Source organism: Gallus gallus, chromosome 1, assembly GCF_016699485.2.
Source record: "Gallus gallus isolate bGalGal1 chromosome 1, bGalGal1.mat.broiler.GRCg7b, whole genome shotgun sequence".
In the NCBI taxonomy this organism is placed as follows: domain Eukaryota; kingdom Metazoa; phylum Chordata; class Aves; order Galliformes; family Phasianidae; genus Gallus; species Gallus gallus.
This window is the reverse complement of record NC_052532.1, coordinates 78,704,886-78,724,724: the sequence shown is the minus strand read 5'-3', so window position 1 is coordinate 78,724,724 and position 19,839 is coordinate 78,704,886. Positions and strand designations below refer to the sequence as shown.

Below are 19,839 nucleotides of genomic sequence, written 5' to 3'. Positions count from 1 at the left end.
GTACTTGCCTTGGTTTCCTGTTGCATCTTTATAGCTTCTTGGCTTTATAGATTGATATTTGATACTTTTTCTCCGTTTCTAGGAAAAACTCCAGTAGTTGGTAAATACACTGCATTCCATGTAATCATTTAATTTCCATCCAGGCCCAAGTGATGTTACCAGAACAGTCTCCTAAAGGGTTGGACTGTGACTCATCATTGTCTGCCCAGCACTGAGTGTTTGTAAACGACTTACAAATGAGACCACTCAGCAAAAGAGTTGGTAAGAAGGACTGCTCCAGAAGATGATTCACTACTTACAGTGAAATCCAGAGAATTTGGTTAAAAGATGTAATTACAAAAGCTCTTAACAAGCACTTCCCTTCTAATTTTCACCTGATTCTGGAGAAGACACACGTGCATAGCTGCAGCCTGCCAGTTCCTACTTAGCTTTTATTCACTGCTGAGTGTGGGCATCAGAAAGTTGTATATCAGCACAGAAAGGACATAGAGGTGCTGGAACAAGTCAAAAGAAGGGCAACAAGGCTTGTGAAGGGCTTGGAGAATATGCCTTATTAGGAGCAACTGAAGGAACTGGGGCTGTTTAATCTAGGGAAGAGGAGGCTGAGGGGAGACATTATTGCTCTCTTCCAGTACCTCAAAGCAAGAGCGGGGTTGGTCTCTTCTCACTGGTGACAGGATGAGGGGAAATGGCCTCAAGCTGCACCTGGGTAAGTTTAGGTTGGATATCAGGAAACACATCTTTACAGAAAGGGTTGTTAAGCACTGGAATAGGCTCCCCAGGGAGGTGGTTGAGTCACCATCTCTGAATGTGTTTAAAAAGCGTTTGGATGTGGTGCTCAGGGACATGATTTAGCAGAGGGTTGCTAGCATAGTACGGTTAGGTTGTGGTTGGACTTGATGATCTTAAAGGTCTTTTTCAACCTGAGCAATTTTATGATTCCGTGAAATAAACCAGGTAAACTAAGAGAGAAGAGAGGAGGTGGAAGAAGATATTTAAAATAAATAAATAACTCTACTATGATTTCTTCCCACCGAGCTTTAGTCTAGCCCAGTCCTATGTAGGAGGAAATGGTGGAATGAGAGAAGCAGAATAGTTTTCTAAATTAGTTACATACTTCCTCTTATGACAGGAAGTTTTCAATGGATTATGCTAAACTAAATGGACTTTAATGAATTTATAAGCTGTGATGCAATGGAAGCTTTTAAGTCTCTCTGAAAATTGGACAAGAAGTATCCTGAATCCATTCAAACTCTGCCCACAATACAAAGCAGATGGATGTTTCTGGAAAATAATAGCAGTACAACAGTTAGCGCACATATTTAAGCTGTCGTATTTTGGCTTTTGGAGTTAAGGCTAAGACAAATTGGCAAATTCCCACCTCCCAGAGTTACTGCTTCAATTTGCTTGCACACTGCAAGAATACTCAGTTTCTTACACTAAAGTAAATAAATCACTCCAACCAAAAGGCTGAAAACTGCAATTTTCCGCCCTGAATTGAATGTTATGTTGTCCAGAAACTCACAGGACTTCTCAGAGAAGCATTAAGGCAGCATATCAACTTCTGCCTGCTCCATCAACTCTGATGGAATTTTAGCTTCCCTTGGGATATTTAGCATGTGTTGATGAGGATAGGTAGGTGGACAGGAAGGACAGTCTGAGACCACATTAAAGCAACAGCAGTTTCTAAAATTGTTTTGACTGTGAAGCAGATGAGACACAAGATGGTTACGGGTAAGAACTTAAATGTGTATTGTATCCACCAGAAATCAGAGTGAATGGGTTATACCATACAAGCTTACCATATGTGCAGATTGCTCACTGTCATCTTTCCTTCTTCCCCTCACTACGCTTTTTGTTTTTAATAAAACTTTCTATGTTTTATGAAAGCAGACTGTTACAGCTTTTATCAGTTATGGTACAATTTAAGGAATAAATTTCTTCTCTTTTATAGTATTCTCGGGATACGTTGCATAAGTCATTATTCTGTTACTTCTCTTTCATGCCTGGTAGGCAAAGGCAGATACTCAGTATGTATCCTGACATGGTTTTCTGCAAGAGGAAAGAGGGTTTCATGTATCTGGCAGCTGTGGTCTGAATCAAAATGTGTAATTTTGAAATATGCAATTTAATTTTTACAGAAATTGTCTCTCTCCCATGACTTGTCTTCCCACCTAGGAAAACGTAATTAAAAAACAAACAAACAAACTGTAATGAAGGTGCTTTGCTCACTGGGAGCCATTCTAGTGTTCAGCATATGCCACAGTTGTTTTCTTAGACACTTTAACTAGATATGCTAGCTTATAACTCTTCACAGATAGCATGGCTCTAAGCACAGTCCTAAATATTCACCATCGTCTTTATAGTTTCTAAATACTTCCAAGTTCTCATCACCTGTTCATTCTAGCCACTGCTTCTAAAAGATGGAGATCAAATTAATATAAAGTGTAGGAGGCATTTAGGGAACAGATATGTATGTGTACATAGACAAACATTCAGACAGCCATTTAGTTTCTGTTTATGTGTGTCATGAAAAACAGTAATTTACAAAATCCTGAAGCATACATAGCTAGTTTTCATTTGGAGATAACTGAGCTGTATACATGTAAACAAGAACAGATGCCATATGCCTTCAAAGTAATATAAAAATCAGCTGATCATTCCTCTTACTTGCAAAGCATGGACATTACAGAAATCAGTTCTGGGACTCAAAGGTAACCTGTATCCTCACCATTGCAATACCTTTTGGATCTACTGTAAAATTCAGAGCTTTCTCTTCTGATTTTACTTTTTTTCCCCAATAGTCAATTTGTGTTTAATATTGTTCAGCCTTTTGCCTCCTGCTTGGATTGGAAATTATGATAAAATATGGGAAAACTTTAGAGGTATTTCAGATAGCTCTGGATTAAAGATTTGATCTGCATAAACTATGCTGTAAAGAAAAGGCTACTGACAGTGAAACCCTTACCAAATGCACAAGCTTTTGGAAAAGCAAGGTAATCGATATATTTTTTTTCCACATATGGCAAACATATTCCAGGGAAGCAACACAAGAAGCAAGAGAAAGAACAGAAAGAGTAAGCTAAAAGAAAGAACTCTCTTCAGCAGCTCTAGACCATTCCTGCCCAGTTTGATCCAGAGAACATAAAAGGATGCAGGATAATTTGCAATAGTAACTGTATGACCAATTCTCTTAATAAGAGCTTGCCCTTACTGCATATTTTTGCAGTGCAAGAATTTCATTCTGCTCTTACTGCTAACGAAGTAGGGTGCTTCCAGTCATTACTTGTAGCTGGTTTCAGTGATTAAAACCAAGTTTGCATTTCATAATCACGTAATTGCATGGGGCTTATCAAAAAATGAACTGAAGTTTTAATTAGAAGTAACTGTGGTAGCACTTTGTGATAAACAGACAAACTTTTTTTTTTTAAGTAGTAATTACCAACCAGAAAGTCAAGCAATAAACTCTTAATTAGCAATAGCTACAGCCAATCTCAGAACTTTATGCAGCAGAACAATCATTTTAATATTATGTCATTCCATAGCTTGCTATTTCTTTATCATACTAACACAATTATCACATCAGCAGTGTTCCTGTCTCCTTTCCTCGCATCAGCAGCTACATGCAGATATCCCTTTTAATTGCTTCCAGAGACACGTCTGGTCCTGTTAATGCAACCGTAACAGGCCAAAGTACATCTCTGTGTATACCTGACCCCCACAAACAGCTTCAAGACTTGCTTTTGGGAAGGCAACTTCACTGCGGCCTGAACCTAACGGAATGGTCTGGATTCATAAACAACTGGTATAGTTGTGCTGTTTGCAGTATGACAACAAGCTTACAAAAACCTGCAAAAATCAGCCACTTCTGAAAGCTGTACCGATACACTTGTGGTGAGTACTAGTAAGAACATCGTTCAAAACATCAAACTGTAGAAAGCAAACACGTAATGCTTTAGATTAAATAACAAGAAAAAATATATCTGGTCAAACAAGGGAGCCCAGAAAAATTAGGACAAAAGGTAGTACATTTAACAAAGACCAGCCAGCATATCATAACATAAAATAGAATTAACTTTGGTGGCACTTCCTACAGAAGTGGCACCTCAGGTACATAACAGTGCCCAACAGATTTTTCAAGTTAATTCATTCAGTCCTTTCCTGAATACATTTCAGACTGCACTGTATCCTGTGCCAAGAAGTTCCACAGCCTAATTACGAGTTTCAAGACATGCAACACTTTTATGCTTGTGCTGAATTGAGTAGATGTTCACTTATTTTGACACCTGTTCATTACTGTATTTAATAACTTCAGTTTGATATGTTAGTTTATGTGCTTCAGTGGATAAAAAGGTTTTTCCTTATCTATTTTCTCCATACCACCTTCAGTTTTATAAAAAAATCTTTTCATTCCTCTCTAACCACAACCTGCAAATCATTTCTCTTCTCTCTTTCACACCTAAGAGTCCTCAGTTGTGTATTTAGTTACTGACCAGTTAGTTCAGTAACTAAATGAATTGTTCAGCTACTTTAAAAAAAAAAACAAACAAAAAACAGTCCAGACTGGTTTTTACTGTACTATTTACTGGCTTGTAACTCATACTGAGATTCCAGTTAATGTCAGCAACAACGTGGATGAGATTAAGACTGATTAGAGCCAAGTTGAAACTCGAACTTTTAAATGAAAGTGATGAGCAGATTTGAAAAAGGTTAAATTAATCACATCTCCATTGGAATTGTGTGTTAATGCACTGAGATTTGTTTTCTAATACAAAGGAAAAAGCAAAGCAGGAAGTGGATCTGTCTTCATCAATTCGAAATCCACCAAGGAGATGGAGTCATGATTATCATTTGCAGTTTAACAACAACAGAAAACTGTTGGTAAAGAATCATGTTCAAAGGAGAAATGTAATGGCTGGGTTTCATCTCTCATTGATAAAATTCAGACCCTCCGTACATCACCTTTGCAGTACTATTGCAAGTTGGATGTCTGTTTAAAGATGTCTTCACAACAGCAAAAGCTATGACACATCTGCCTCTGTGGGAAACTGCAGAAGTTTGCCAGTTTACAGAAAGTTAATGAGGCAAGAAATTAAGCTATGTTCTAGGAAAATGCAGCATGCAGCACAGGCTGACATGTACCAAGTAAGAAGGTAAGTCCAGTACTCCATAGGGTGACTAGATGAAGAAGCAAGTATTTCACTAGAAGTTACCTAGCTCAGGTTGAAAAAAAGGCGTGTATGAAAAGGAGGTTACATTAAAAGAGGGGAAAAATCCCAGAGAAGACTGAACTTCCTACAGTAATTATGATGTGTAACTGACACAAAACATCCCACGCCAATCACTCGTAGTAGATACTGTGCTGCTAGCAGATTGAGTGGTAAATGCCAGTACAAAAACAAAGACGTGTTTTACTTGCCCTTATGGTTGTACAGACTATGTTTATGCATTTAAACATTAACCCTTCATGACCAAAGTGAAACCTACGGAGCTAAATTAATACTTAACAGGTCTTTCCAGTGCGTTATTCAGAACATGCTGTGTTGGTTTTACATGGCAAGGTTTTGGTGGCAGTGGGGCTGCAGGGATGGCCCCTGTGAGCAGAGCCCAGTAGCTGCCCCATATTAGATCAGAGCTAGCTCCAGTTGCTCCAAAAGGAACTTGAGCAAAATATCCAAAGCTGAGCTATAAGTGACACTGGGCGTGCCTCTGGGAGAGCAGATTTAAGAAAGGGGAAGACTCAATGTTGTGCAGCAGCAGCTAGGAGTCTTGTTGAGGAAGAGGAATGAGAGAACACTGTGGTGGGCACCTGGTATCCATCACACATGCACAGGGATCTTACTCTGTCTGAGAAACTTAGAACATACTTCTCTCCAGACTTCTTGATCATAGTTTCAGCTAACATTTTCCAGGACCACGAACACAGACAAGATAAAGGAATTTGGTAATAATGCTATGTTCATTCATTAACATATCTGGAAAGCCACTTAATCAGAAACAATTTTAACATAACGAGCACTAACCAGTGACTGTCGGAACAGGAAGCACTTCTTTGGGTCAATCCCACAAGCGAGGATGGCAGCAGTGGTGTCCAGTATGTTTTGTCGGAGGACAGCTGGCTCCTTGGGCATGGTGAGAGAGTGCAGGTCCATAATGCTGTATAACACTGAGTTGTACTTTTCCTGCAGATTCACCCAGTTCTGAATAGCTCCAAGGTAGTTACCAAGATGAGGCGTCCCAGTTGGCTGGATACCAGAGAAAATCCGATCTGTTACCATATTCTGTTAGAAAGTAGAGGTAAAATTAACAGAAGCATAAATACATATATACACACACACACACACACACACTTAAGGGTTCTTATATTTTTAAGTCATTAATAAAGCCTTACTTACACTTGTCCCTTCTTTCTGCTTCCCAATGCATGAGAAAGCCCTACCTAGGGATGCCTAAAAGTAAGTGCAGTAAGTCAGTCAAAATATGCTGTCTTACCTCAGAGACTGACAATGAGCCCAATTTTAAGAAATCAGACTACAGATGCAAACTAACACAGCTATAAACAAGATCAGTGAATACTAGGTTTCAGAAACCAAGTGGTAGATTCATCTTTTTTCACTCTTTTTGCTTTGTGTTTCTCTTTAATACATTGTCCACTCTGATACTGATACACAACAAAGAGAACATTTTTATTATAAACATACATAATATCCAAGTTGATTGCCATCTTAACTCCCATGAACACTGTAGTCTTATTATGCTAGCTGCAAAGAACATTTGGAGTGCTTCCTGAAAGAAAGCTACTTCTTGACTCAGAAGTCAAGACCATCAAAGTCTTGAAACTACTCATCTTGGCAGCAGGAGAGTTTCTAAAGGGCTCTGTAAAGAAGCATTACCACAGCTTAGGATTGCATTGATACACCAGTACCAGTAAAATATGAGCATCTGAAGGGAGTTCACAGAGAAAAAAGAAATAAAGATGAAGAAGCTGAGGCTGTGAACAAAAATTAAAAAGCTTTAAAAAAAAATGTATCACTTGGCTAAGTGACAGTTACCATCTTAGAAAGTTTGTTTTCCTGCATCTTTGCACTCCATCTGACCATTTCTCAGAGCCCTAAGCTGTCACCATATGATCAATCACCTCCTGACCTTTCCAAAGAATTCCACCATATTCAGAAAGTAATTCAGCTATGCTTTATAAGAAAATGCTTGTAACATGCCAAGTTACAAGAGTATGCAAGACTATTCAACATAAGGGTCTCAGCAACCTCAACAGGCAGTCCCAGTTACAAAGCTGTACAATACAAACTGTCAGACTCTGGTGTGCAATGGGAACATCAACTTCATCATACCTCTGGCTGCATCATTTCTTTCCTGATTAATTTTATAAGCATCATCTACTAAAAATAGATTATTTATTTACTGATATAATCTGCGTCCAATCCTGTGAATCTGTTATAAATGTATGGGCAAGGGGGATGAGGGGGGAGAGGGGAGTGGTGAAGAGAGAAAAAAGATTAATTCAACTATGAAACCACATAAAATGGCAGTAAGAGTCAAGGACAAGTATCAGTATTTTTAACTATTGAAAACAGGACTACAAATTGACTGCATTCCCTTAATTCTTTTTGACTCAGGCAGACTCAAGAAAAATGACCAAGAAAGTGTTTCAAAGTAGAACTTTTTTTTTCTTAAATATGATTTACAGTTCAGAAAAGCCTAGTCAATTTCCTTCAAAATTTGCTGAAAAATTCTCCCTGCTTTCAAAGTAAGCCAATTTTTCAACTCAAGACAGTTTTCTTATCCAACACGTTAGTGTTTGTGCTGACAGGTAAGAGGAAGTTTGGGCTGGCAGCCATGCCAATTTCTCTCATAAGTGCCCACATGTTCAAATCCAGACAATAACCTTCCCACACCATCCCAAATATCAGTTTGACTTTTACGTACGTTTCTGAGTCGGTTTCTAGGTACTCTTGGAGGACCTCTAGCCCTGGAACTGTCAGGTAGTCCGTGCAGGGAAAAAAATCACGCTATTTCCTCCAATAGCAATTCTAACTCCTGGTTCTTGTGATGTGGTCCTTGATCACCATACTACTTTTCTCTACATTACAAAATATGCAATCCTTATACCTCTTGTTGACCTAGGAACCCACAGTAGCACATTTATCACCACTGGTAGACGCTACGAGCTGGCCCAAGGACTGCAGGTAGCTTGCTGTTGGCCGAGCGAGGCCACCTAGAGCAAGAGACATAAAGAAGCCCAACATTCATAAATGCAATGGAGCTTAGTAGAAACTCAAGATTCACTAGGGTTCAGAGCTATGCTGTTAAGGACATAGAGCACTTGTGAAGCAATGCAACAGGTATTTAACAGGCATAACATTTGTCTTTTGCTTCCCATGTTCCAGTCGTTCACCAAGAGAATAAGAGCTCAGAAAAGAAAACAAGATATAAATAGATGATTACTGAGATAGTGTTCTAGACCCACAGGGATCCCAGAACAACTGGCTGTTTCTCAGGGCACATTTCCTCTTATGTTCCTGTCTCCCTTCATTCAGCTCAAATTCCGACACTCCTTCCCACCTTCCTTTCTATCGACAGTGCTGCTTGCTTTCCACTGCCTACTTATATGCCTGTTGAACCACACTATTCTACACAAGCTACAGCTGCTCACAGCCCCTCTTCTTCTCCATGTGGTTTTGCACCTCCGATGTTCTCCTAGTATTTTCTTTTCTTGCTTGTTCTTTCCCATGCCTTGCTGCCCAGATGGCATGGCACATCAATAAGGAGGCACTGAGTAAGGAGGCTACTACTGCCTTGACTGCAGTGACTTCATAGAGAATGAATCCTAGCTGCACTGTTAGAATACTGAAGAAACTTTATGACATTGTAGAAATCTACTCTGGACATGCATCAAATAAAGTACATTTAGATGACTGCATTAAAAGTGCAGAAAATTGCACATCTTTTGACTGTAGCATAGACAAAGACATTATCATGTGAAATGTCCCCTTGTTATTGCTTCATTTCCTGTGGGGCTCTGAAGCTCATGCTGCTTCAGAGCACAAACAACTCTACCCCTTGGGGTAAGTGTCTGCTGTACCGGAAACCTGAGATCACGGTGTACTCCACACAGGTCTGCTTATATGCCAGTGCCTTGACTCAAACACAGCTGGCACTTTAAAATCGTGGAGGACAGCTCTACCCATGAACCTCCTGAGGCCCAAAGCTTTTCAGCCTCTGTTCTCTTGTAGCCTCAGTGCCCACAACACGTGCTTCCCAAAACATGGTCAGGATCTTCCCAGACCACTGCCCACTTTGTAGATTAAGTCAGTACAAACGTATCAGTTGCATTGGCAAAACTGTCCCCTGCGTGGAGTATAATATTCTCAAATAGATGGTACAGATTCAATAGAGACATTTTAACAGACAGTCTGAAATCATTTGTCACCAACTAAATATAAAACATTGGTGTCTCGGTATACCTTGCACATTCAAGATCTGCCTTAACTCAAAATATTTGAAGGGTGACGATGGGCTAACTAAAGATGGGTAAAACTATAAGTTAATATTTGCTGACACACTACAAGTTGGAAAGAAAACAGCCATGCACAATGTAAAATGGACACAATTTTAAATAGAGAACAAAGTTTTCTGTCAACCCAGGAAACAGCCTACCTGTGAACGCAAGCACAACATCTTTAATGGTGCCTCTGTGTTCAAACGGTAAACAACCACTTATAAAAGGTTTGCTCAGTGTATGGGCAATAAATAATCAGTCGAGCACGAGAAACAAACAGTAGCAGCATTATAGCAAGTCAAAGCTCAGCAATTTCTTAACTTAAAGTATGGAACTTGCAGGAACAAGTAAATCCAATAATAAAAACTGAGCTAGGCTACACTCTACAAAGGACTACTAGCTAGGCTACCACTACAAAGAACAAATCCATACTGGCTCCTAGCTGAGGGACCAGTTGACTAGAAGTCTTTCATCTTTAACTCCTTTGATTCTCTGCAACAACATAAAACATGAGATGTTCAGCAAATTGCGTTAGCAGAAGTCTATATTAAAAAGCACCCACCCTTAAATGAATCTTGAATTTCTAGCACTAAAAATATACAGAGAACATTGCTCCTTTGGAGAGAGTTTATGTTCGCTGTTTGTTCACCCTGTGAGAAGCAGCGGGCAGCAGAGCAGCGTGGCAGGGGAGGGCTGCCTGGTACCATGAAATCATAGCACTGGAATGTGCTTCAGCAGAGCTGCTATGTGAAGAGATGGGAGCTGTGTGCACCGAAGCTGGAAAGGGATGAAAACAAAAGGAGTGAAGACTTCCCAGCAGGGCAGAGTGAAAGCCACAAGACATGAAGCCTCAGCCCATGGGCACTCACTTATTCACATATCTGTAGCGAGCACAGTGTGAGTTTGCTGGTCCTGTGTTTAACTCCGTATGGTGTGTGCACCTACACCACTAGTGCTTTATGTTAACCCACACTCCTGTCAAAAGCATAGTATCCAACAAGTGTTTTAACACGTATTAATTGTTTTCTCTCAGTAAGACTTCTGCATAGCAACTCCAAACACTGCAGTGTCTTTCCCAGCAGCATTTCTAAACTAAGTTTGGCCTAAAACATCTTGTTAAAGTTCACGTGTTCTCTTACCTCTTCACTAGGGAATGAGCACTGCTGCTCCTTTTACTGGAAAATCAGCAACATGGAAGTGCTCTTGAACTACCAGGACTAAGAGTTGTTTTCCTGTCCCAGAGCATAACAGCCCAAATGACCCACACCTATTTTGAAAGCACAAAGCCATGCTGGAAAAGATGGTTGCTTCAAACTCCAGTCCTGCTGTCTTGGACCAAAGCTCAGCTTTTCTCAGCAGGCCATGCTGCAGTTAGGAGTCAAAGCCTCACTTTGGCCGTCATATCCACCCTCATTCCCTGTATGTATCAGGCAAGCGTGCCAGAACTAGAGAACTCAGCAAAATCCCTTCCACAATTCTAGTAAATCCCCCTTTCCTTCTCCAGGCTGAGCTGCACACCTCAGAAAGCAGAGACAGGCCTCTCTTGATGAGCCCACAGAGAGGCTTTCAAGCTCTTCAAGCAGCCCAGCAGCACAACCCCTCAGCGCAGCCATGCAGTGCTTTGGATGCTAGTAGCTGCACACGTTGCTTTTCCAATTGTGTTTAAAAGCTTTTTGCAACCTCCAGAGCAGGATGTCATATGCTCCTTAAACTATTTGCAGCTGTAGAAGAAGTTTGACAAAAAGTTTCTCAATTCCATTCCATGACTTGCAGCTGACTCAAATTCACTTCATTAATAGCCTCTAATTTAGACATCTGTACAATCCAAGTACACGTTATTCAGATATACGTGCATTTGATATCTAGACAATATGACGGTTACAGAATACCTTTTACAAAGTTAGACCGTCCACGTGAAACATCTGCAAACCTAAAAATTTACATGTAAATGCTTTGTAGTCTCTTTAAAAGAATCGGTGGAAACATGCCTTTCTTTTGAATTAAACACTGCAGACTCTGAAAAGAGCTTAGAAGTTATTTTCCCGCTTGTTTCTGAAATATACAACTAACCACAATCTAAAACTGTTTTTACCAAACTAAAAATCCAGTGGAAAGCAACAGACAAACTCATCACTGCAAACACTTCATTCTGTCACTGACCATAATGATAAGGGCCTCTTTCCATGAGCTCAGCACCACATCTGCAACGCTTAAAAGGGCAATTCTTTTGTTTATTAGTATAAGAAGCCACCTCTGCCTCTTAAAATTATAGGAAGTTACTAATTTTATTTTAAAAATTATTACTTTTTTTAAGATTCTCCACCAGGAAGAATTTATTATTATTATTTTTTAATTGCTCGGGATAAGACCCGGGCAAATATGAACTGTCAGCATACCAGAAGACAAAGCACGAACACTAGTGATTGAGAAGCCTCAAACTGCACCCACTCAAAAGAAGAAAACAATTCAAGCCTCTGAAAGTGCTGAGAAATGACTGAAAAGATGCAAGCAGATGAACAAAATTGCTGTAAGCTAGTTCTCAGTATCCTGGCTATGCCTGTCAAGTTTAGCTAGAGGATTTCTAAGGGAGCTGAATTGAAGGTAGATACACCTATCTGGCATGGTCAACAATTGCTTCTCACGCATGTTGTAAAGATCAGTCCTAACACAGTTCATCTGCTTCTGAAATGAGTTACATAATAAAATCAAGTAAAAGCATTCACAGGGATTAAGACCCGCTTCTTTATAACTCCACATAAATATGGCCATCACACACTTGAAATGACATCAGATGAGGACAAAGCTACAATAATATGAAAGTAGCGTGAGCTTTCCTTCTTTTCCTTACTTTTAGAAACTGAAAAAGCTAGCATCCATTCAAGGAGATAGGAAAAAGCTGCCAATAGGAGCACTTTCTCCTTTTCATTCAGTATAGGGAAATACAACAGACCATAAGATTATGATGTTAATTCCAACCTAGAATAATGGAGGTAATATATCTCAGCTTTTCAGTCTACTGGTACTCAGTGAGTGGGGAGATGGACATTTTCAAGACCCCCCACTGACCAGATATAGAGAGATACAAATCAACTCCTGAAGAATCTTCTGCTGATTGTATCCTCCAGGTAACTGAAGGTAAGGCCAAAGCTTCTAAGTTATTGATTTCTTTAGTCTCTATTTGTAAATTTAGCCCAGCAAGCCAACTGATGGGAGATACATCTCTGCAGCTATATAATGTATTTAACAAATATTTTCCGTTTAGTTTGATTAAAAAAACCAAACCTGCTCACAAGCTCACTTTTGGGCTGAAACAGAAGCAAGACATTTCAGACGTATAAACTTCACTGTCACAGAAGACAATGGCAGCATTACAATAGCTGTAATACAACAACAGCTGCAACAGAAATCCCTCTGCAACCCGCCCTGCTGCGAATGGTGTCCATTCACATGCTATAGCATTTAGCTCCCTGCTTTATTTTCATAGCCGTGCCGTCGGGGCAGAACAGGTGAAGAGCCAAGCGCAGCCCACAGCATCCGAGCTAATTCTAAACACAGGTGGTGGGCAGGACGGCAAGAACAGGAAGTCGAGAGGAGAATCACTGCTGACACGAACGACAGGCAAGATTGATGGCTTCCCTCTCTAGTTTTCCCCACTGGGTAGGCACGCAGGGGGTGGGGGAAAGGGACGGAGAAGCTGCTGTGCAGGCGACATAACACACCGCACAGCCGCCTCAGCGCGAGCACTGATTAATGAGGCTGGAACGACTCAGGAAACAGCAAAGGATCATTCGCAGACGTTGCTCTTCTTGTTATAGTTTTATCCGTGGCGGTTCATTTAGCTCTCATTCTCCTGAGCTGCAGCAAGTTCAAAGTTGGCAGAGGAAAAGCAAACGTGAAAGTCAGAGGGAAGAAAGAGTGGTATTAAGTAAACACAGACACGACTAAAACACACAAATTAGGTATTTGGAAATTTCAAACATGAAGATCCTCCCAACAGGGATCAAAAAGGGAGGAAGAGAAACCAAAATGAAAAGCTCGCCTCAGCCTGGGAGACAAAAGAAATTCCTTGGCTGACACGAGTTCCCAACTACTGCAACTCCTGCATCTGTCTAGGACTTTTTACTTCTCTCATTAATACTTTGCAACTTCAAAGCTCTCATTTCTGAAGCGATACACCGGCCTGTTAATCTTGGCGTAGCAACAACCTGTCTACAGCCAGCTATTAGGCAGCAAAAAGCAGGGGACCCAGAAGAGAGTCAGATTTTACCAGCTAAGACATATATTTTAAAAGCTAATTGGGTCAATTTAAGTGTTAATGTTATTAGAGATAGGAAAAGAAATCAAAAAGGGAAGCTTACAACCTCTACGTACTACAGGCTGTTCTTCATTTATTGCCTCTTAAGCAATTACTTCTCCACAAGCGTTGCGCAGAAGCCGTTAAAATATATTTATCTCAATCTCTTGATGCAATACATCAAATTCGCCTGGTACAAATGCCATTTCATCATGTTTGATTCTTAAAAGTAGGGATTAAAGAGCTAACACTAAATCAGAAAGAAAACATATTTATGCCAGGGCAAGTTCTCAGATAAATACCTTCTAAGAAGGGATTAACTCACTGCTCAGAAACTGAGCAAATTTAAGATTTAAAGAGCACTGCCTGGTACCCTTTCCGTGAACGTCAAACGCATTTATATTTAAACACAAGTAACATTTTCATATTTATATTTAAAATGAGAACCACATTTAATGGAGAAACATTTACAGCATATACTAACCCCACTCCATAAATTTAACTCTGCCCTCTAGGGCTAGCAAAAGACTGCAGCATAACTGCGTTGGGGTTAGGCTGCCCTCTCATGCTGCCTCGTTAAAGATGACTAAGCAAAGAGATCCTTTCATGTGGTACGCTGCGTCCCGCAGCCGTATTCTCCCATTTGCCTTTATGAGCCCCACGTGCCGCTCAACGTGCTCGCAGCAGCTGTACTGGCAGGCACAAGGACTGACTGCCCACAGCACAGCTCCCACCGCAGCTCCACAGCGGGTACCCCCGGGCCCAAGGAGCTCAGAAAGCCTTCCCTTCAGCACTGAGTTGAGCAGGTGACACAGACACTGGCTGGGGGATGCCGAGACTACAGAACAGAAGAGCTGGCCAAAGAGGTCTGAGGGTAAGAAACAGAGTTTGTCATTGGCAGAATAGGAAAGTTCTATGAGCACTTGGCTCAGTGTACGCCGGTTACATCACCAACTGCTGTCACCAATCTCACCCTCAAAGACTTCCTCGGCAAGGACAAAGCTTAATTATAGTCCTATTTCTTTGGGTGCTGTGCTCTACAACTCTGTCCTTCCAGTAGGAGCATTCCACTGCACCAGTCTGAAGTAGAGGCAGACCCTGGAAGGGCACAGTTACAGAGCACTGCTCCTGCACTGTCTGGTTTGAACAGACAGGCATAGAGCTGCAGCAGACGGGCTTAAATGGTGCAAGATAAGTAGCAGACTATCAGCCTTAACTCTCTACGCCCACCTCTCAAACCATTTATTGAATATAGAGTCACAGCACATCCCGAGTTAAAAGGGACCCACAAGGTTCACTGAGTCCAACTCCTGGCTCCACAGAGCACCACCAAAACACAAACCCTATGCCTGAGAGCAGTATCTAAACACTTCTTGAACTCCAATAGCTCAAGGCTGTGCCCACTGCCCTGGGCAGCCTGTTCCATGCCCGCCACCCTCTTACCTGTCCCTAACCCCCAGCTGCTGGACTAGTGGGACAAGATTTGGGTCTACATTTTGAAAGACTGGTAAAAAAAGGCCACATCATTGTGACCAAGTCTAATGAGAGACCTGAGAAATAAGACGAAGGAAGAAAGCTTAAAAGAACTGAGGTTTAATGGAAGGAAGAGCAAAGTTAGACAAGATCTTAAACAAGCCTTAAACACGTTGTCTTAAACATATTACTTTCGGGATCACGTCCCGAGTCTATTATTTTATATAGGGATGGTGAATGTTGAAGTTAGATGACGAAGGAGCCAGGGAGTTCTCCTTAGGTAGGCTAAATATCATGGTAGTTCAAGTTTCAAGTCTTTCTACTCATATTTAATAAAATTTGAGAATTAAGGCCTTGTCACAAGTAGCAGCTAAACAATGAAATGCTTTGAAAAAACACTGTGCATTGCTGCAAGATGCCAAGCACCAGTTAACATTTACTGCTTGTAGTCTAATAGACACCCATATTCAGAAATGTGTGCTGTTTTAATAGAATAAAACTGAGAACAACCAGTGAAGAATTAGCACTTGATTTGCCGCAAGAGACAGGCATCACAGTCAAAACATAAGGTCATATTGTATTTATAAATACAGGCTATTAGAGATATGAAATGTTGATCTGCTTTTAATAGACAAAACCGTTTCAAGTATTAAAAACATTGCAGTCTTAAAAAGAAAAAAGCTAAAGAATATCCCCATCACTAAATGCTTCCCGCTCAGAGAAAACTGAGAAGTTTTGTGTTTTTGATCACAGCGGTATCCAAACGGCTTAAAAACATCTGATCACTGTTTCTCCTCCTCTGACCTCTAGCTGAAATTGAGTTTATTATATCTCCTATGTATTTTGCTTGAACGAAGAGGCCGCATGCTACCAAGATTGCCCTATGAAGTAAGCTGATAGTCTTTGCTTATACAACTACAGGGATGCTTTGTAAAAAAAAAAAAAAATATATATATATATATATATATATATATATACATATACATACATACATACTTTTTTGTTTGGAATTTCTATGTTTCTTGAGAATATTGTCCTAGACACTCAAAGAGCAGTTAACTTCCTCTCCATTATTTTATTAGGCAATTACCTATAGCAGGAAGAAGTTGTCTTCATTTCACATGAGGGCCAAAATTAATACAGCTGTTCAAAAACTTCCACGTTGTGGTCACTGGCTGAAAAACAAAGTTCTAAAACCAGCTGACGACTACTGAGCAGCCTTACAATGTGGGAGTCTCAGTAAATTCCGTAACAGTGCACAAATGCACAAAGAAAATGCCATAAATGGCCCCCCTTGCTTATGCTTAAGAGAACTTTATCAATTTAAATACTTTAGACTTAACCATCACTTTTACCAAGGACTTTGACAGCATTTAAAAAACCCATTTTCTTAAGTAAGAAAGGCAGTATTCTAAGACTTCATTTAAACTTATTTTAATCAGCAGAGCTTGGTCCAAAAATCACCAAGTTTGGCTGTTTCCACAGAAAGGACAAACAAGGAATGAAGTATGGCTGAGAACAAAACCAGGGAGGTTCATTCATGCTCAGGTCTTGCTCTCAAAGAGCATGCAGCCAAAGCACATCCCTGTGTCCAGGAAGACAGAAGTTCATCTGGATGCTTCAGCTTAGGTACTAACACTGATCCCTGAGACTAAATGCTCAGTAGAAGCGGTATTCTCTTCCTAAGGAATTTAAGTTTGAATTGAAGATAGGATGCACGTAGTATCTGGATTTCAACTGCCTATGCTTGAACAAGCAGGCAAGCATCTACTGAATTTAGAACTGGTGAAAAATTCAGTATATAGAACATATTCTGTGCTTACAAGAGGGGAAGCTCCTGAAGGACTGATATCCAATGTGCAATAGCATTTTTTGTCACTAGTACAATCAAATGCTGGTTAAAAAACAGTCTGCCCTTGGTCATGAACCATTTAAAGAATGTAAAACAAAAGCAATACAAATAAAGACTTGTAGCAGTACAACAGCACATAGAGGTTTGCATAACATAGTCTTTGAGATTAGAATAGCTGCAGCACACAGCATCCATGCTGCAGCATGCTGTAGTCATGATCCAACTTGTGATGCACCATGATTCCAGAAACGTCCAGTGAAAAGATGCCTAAGTCTGTGTGACACTTGTTTTAAAGATGTGATCTCCCTCACTAACTTAAACTGTATGGCTCAAACTGGCCCATAGGAAATGAGACAAATTGCCAACTCTCCAATTCAAATGTACTCTTAGTACATCATTGTAAGTTAAGTAGGCTGCTTGTACTGCAGTCATCCCAGAGATGTGTAATACTCCATTCTTCTTTGAGTTCTTGTATGTATTCTACTACAGACTTACAACCTATGTTTCGTGGCCAATCGTAAAAAAGATGCTCTGAAGAGAGAGATGCCACCTTTGGTTGTTCTGACCTGGCTTAATCCTTGATGAATATACAGAGTGCTGACATTGCTTTAACTCCACAAAGATGTCAAATGCAGATATATTCTTAACACAGAACAAACAAAACAACAGTATAAATGTATAGAGAGCAGAAAGCGTACGCATTCTTGGTGGTAGCAATTCCATGGGCTAATTTGTTGCCAGCAGAGATGCAAAATGAAATTCAGTAAGGAATTCAGAGGGCTGGACCCTTCATTCCCCTTGCATAAGCAACAAAGAGGCTTTGAAATGTCTGAAACTGTTTTGTTCTTCCATGCAAAAGGAAAGCACCCTATGGATGCCTATTAACTAAAGTCTTTCCACATCTTGGCAAGTATGTGATTTCAAGAAAAATATTTGTAAATGGATAACCCAATTCAAGCAGAAGTCAAAGACCACCTTTGAAAGGAGCTTTGATGTGGCTATAAAAAGATTATATTTAGGAAGGATAGAATAATGTGGTTCTGTCATCAGAAGTTTGTAACTCCCTGTAATTCTTTGCTGATGTTAATGTAAAAAGCAATGCTGGTAAGCAGAAAAGAGAATGCCCATGAGACCTTCTAGGATTAAGGAAGAATCCCTGAAAGAACTGTTTCTGCTGTTGTACAAGCTCAGACCAAGCCATTTAGCAATCTTGCTGCCAAAGGACAGAAATATTAGAGTATCTACAAGCATGAAAAAAGCATCAGAAATAGTTATGTGAATCTTCATTGATATCACTTGGAAGCCTGAGTCTTACTAACATGAAAATGTTGACATGTTGTTTCCAAGGCACAGCTACACAGCAGATGTCAAACTACATACCCGGCAAAAGGAGAAGTTGTGAAGATACAAGAAACTCACATTTTTTTGAAGGCTGGCCAACAACCTTCCAAGCGAGATGAACAGTTAAGCATATAGTGAGGATAACACTACAAAGACCGAGGTATAATAATGCTTGATTGTCACAGATAGTACGTGACCAGAAGCAATAGTGAGAAGATTGCACTGATTGGGTTCAGAATCAGATATTAATACTCCGACTGACAGAGTGGGAGTACAGATACAATCTCATCTCACTTTTGTTTCTGAATCTTCTGAATACCTCTGGGAATCAGAAGAGTTATACAGCAGCTCTGAGCCTCAGAAATGGAAGCTTATCACTACTTAACCTTGGGATCTTTTTGCACAGGAACTGAATAATTGACACACAGATAGCTGGGATTACTCCTTTTTGAAAGCTCAGTGAGAAACACTGAATTCACCTCCTAATTTGTACTGTAAGGGTCCAAACTCCTTATCTATAAACCAGGTAATTAAACATTTTTAACTTGTACAATTATGGAAGTGCCATCTAAACACAAGTGGAGAATAACTGAGTTTTTTTCTGCCTGGTTACAAAAAAGTCATCATCATACTGGTCGTTTGTCACAACATAACCCATGTGCAATGTACAGAATGTGAGGAAACTTCTCTCAGCAGTCCTTGCACGTAACACTAACTCCTTATTCAGACATCATGCAGACATCACTGAAACTATGAGATCAGCTTTAAACTCTGCACTGCTTGTGACAGCTCCAGCCCTAGTACAATTAAAAAAAACCCTGAAGTTAAAAGTTAAAAACAGACCTTTTATTTCTGGTAGAATCATGTATATGGCTCACATTCCTCCTTCCCTTCGCAGGTAGAACCGCAGCATATGCTCAAGGTGGATAATCCCGGAGACAAAAATGCACTGAACTGTATCCAGTGGATGCATAGATTTGCTTGATATAACACTAAATGATAAAATCTGCTACAGAAATTGTCTGAGCTAGGGAATCCAGGAATGGCATTGTTAAAATTAGTGACAGTCAACAGCTCAAATAACGGGAAGGAAAACAATTTCAATTCACTACTTATAACCTCAGCAGAACTCAATCAATGATCTAAGGTGACTTGACTGACTTAACGCTTTTGGAGTTTTCTTCAGCTTCTGATTCTGCTGTAATTTGAGTTCACTCCACAGAATGTTTGTTCATCAAACCCTAGAGTCCCAGGATAAACCACAACTTGTGTCATGGAAAAAGTAATTGTTGAAGGTCTAGAACAGCTCTTGTCCCGTTAGTAAATGGAAATTCTATCCACCAAAGAAATAGCATTAAAATA

At 40.1% G+C, this 19,839-nt stretch overlaps 1 protein-coding gene across 2 annotated transcripts in view; it reads right to left on the bottom strand.

Annotated features, from left to right (window-relative positions):
* Positions 1-19,839, bottom strand: part of LOC101750690 (tryptophan--tRNA ligase, mitochondrial-like) — a 45,713-nt gene that overhangs the window by 19,578 nt on the left and 6,296 nt on the right. Inside the window, exons 1-2 of one of the 2 annotated variants that reach the window (XM_040652752.2) lie at positions 6,702-9,925; positions 6,024-6,281 (exon numbers count right to left, since the gene is read on the bottom strand). In XM_040652752.2, the coding sequence (XP_040508686.1) occupies positions 6,024-6,278 (255 nt within the window). In that variant the 5' untranslated portion in view covers positions 6,279-6,281; positions 6,702-9,925. Of the gene's footprint in view, positions 1-6,023; positions 6,282-6,701; positions 9,926-19,839 lie in introns of those variants that run through there. The other variant, XM_025151944.3, reaches the window with a different exon arrangement.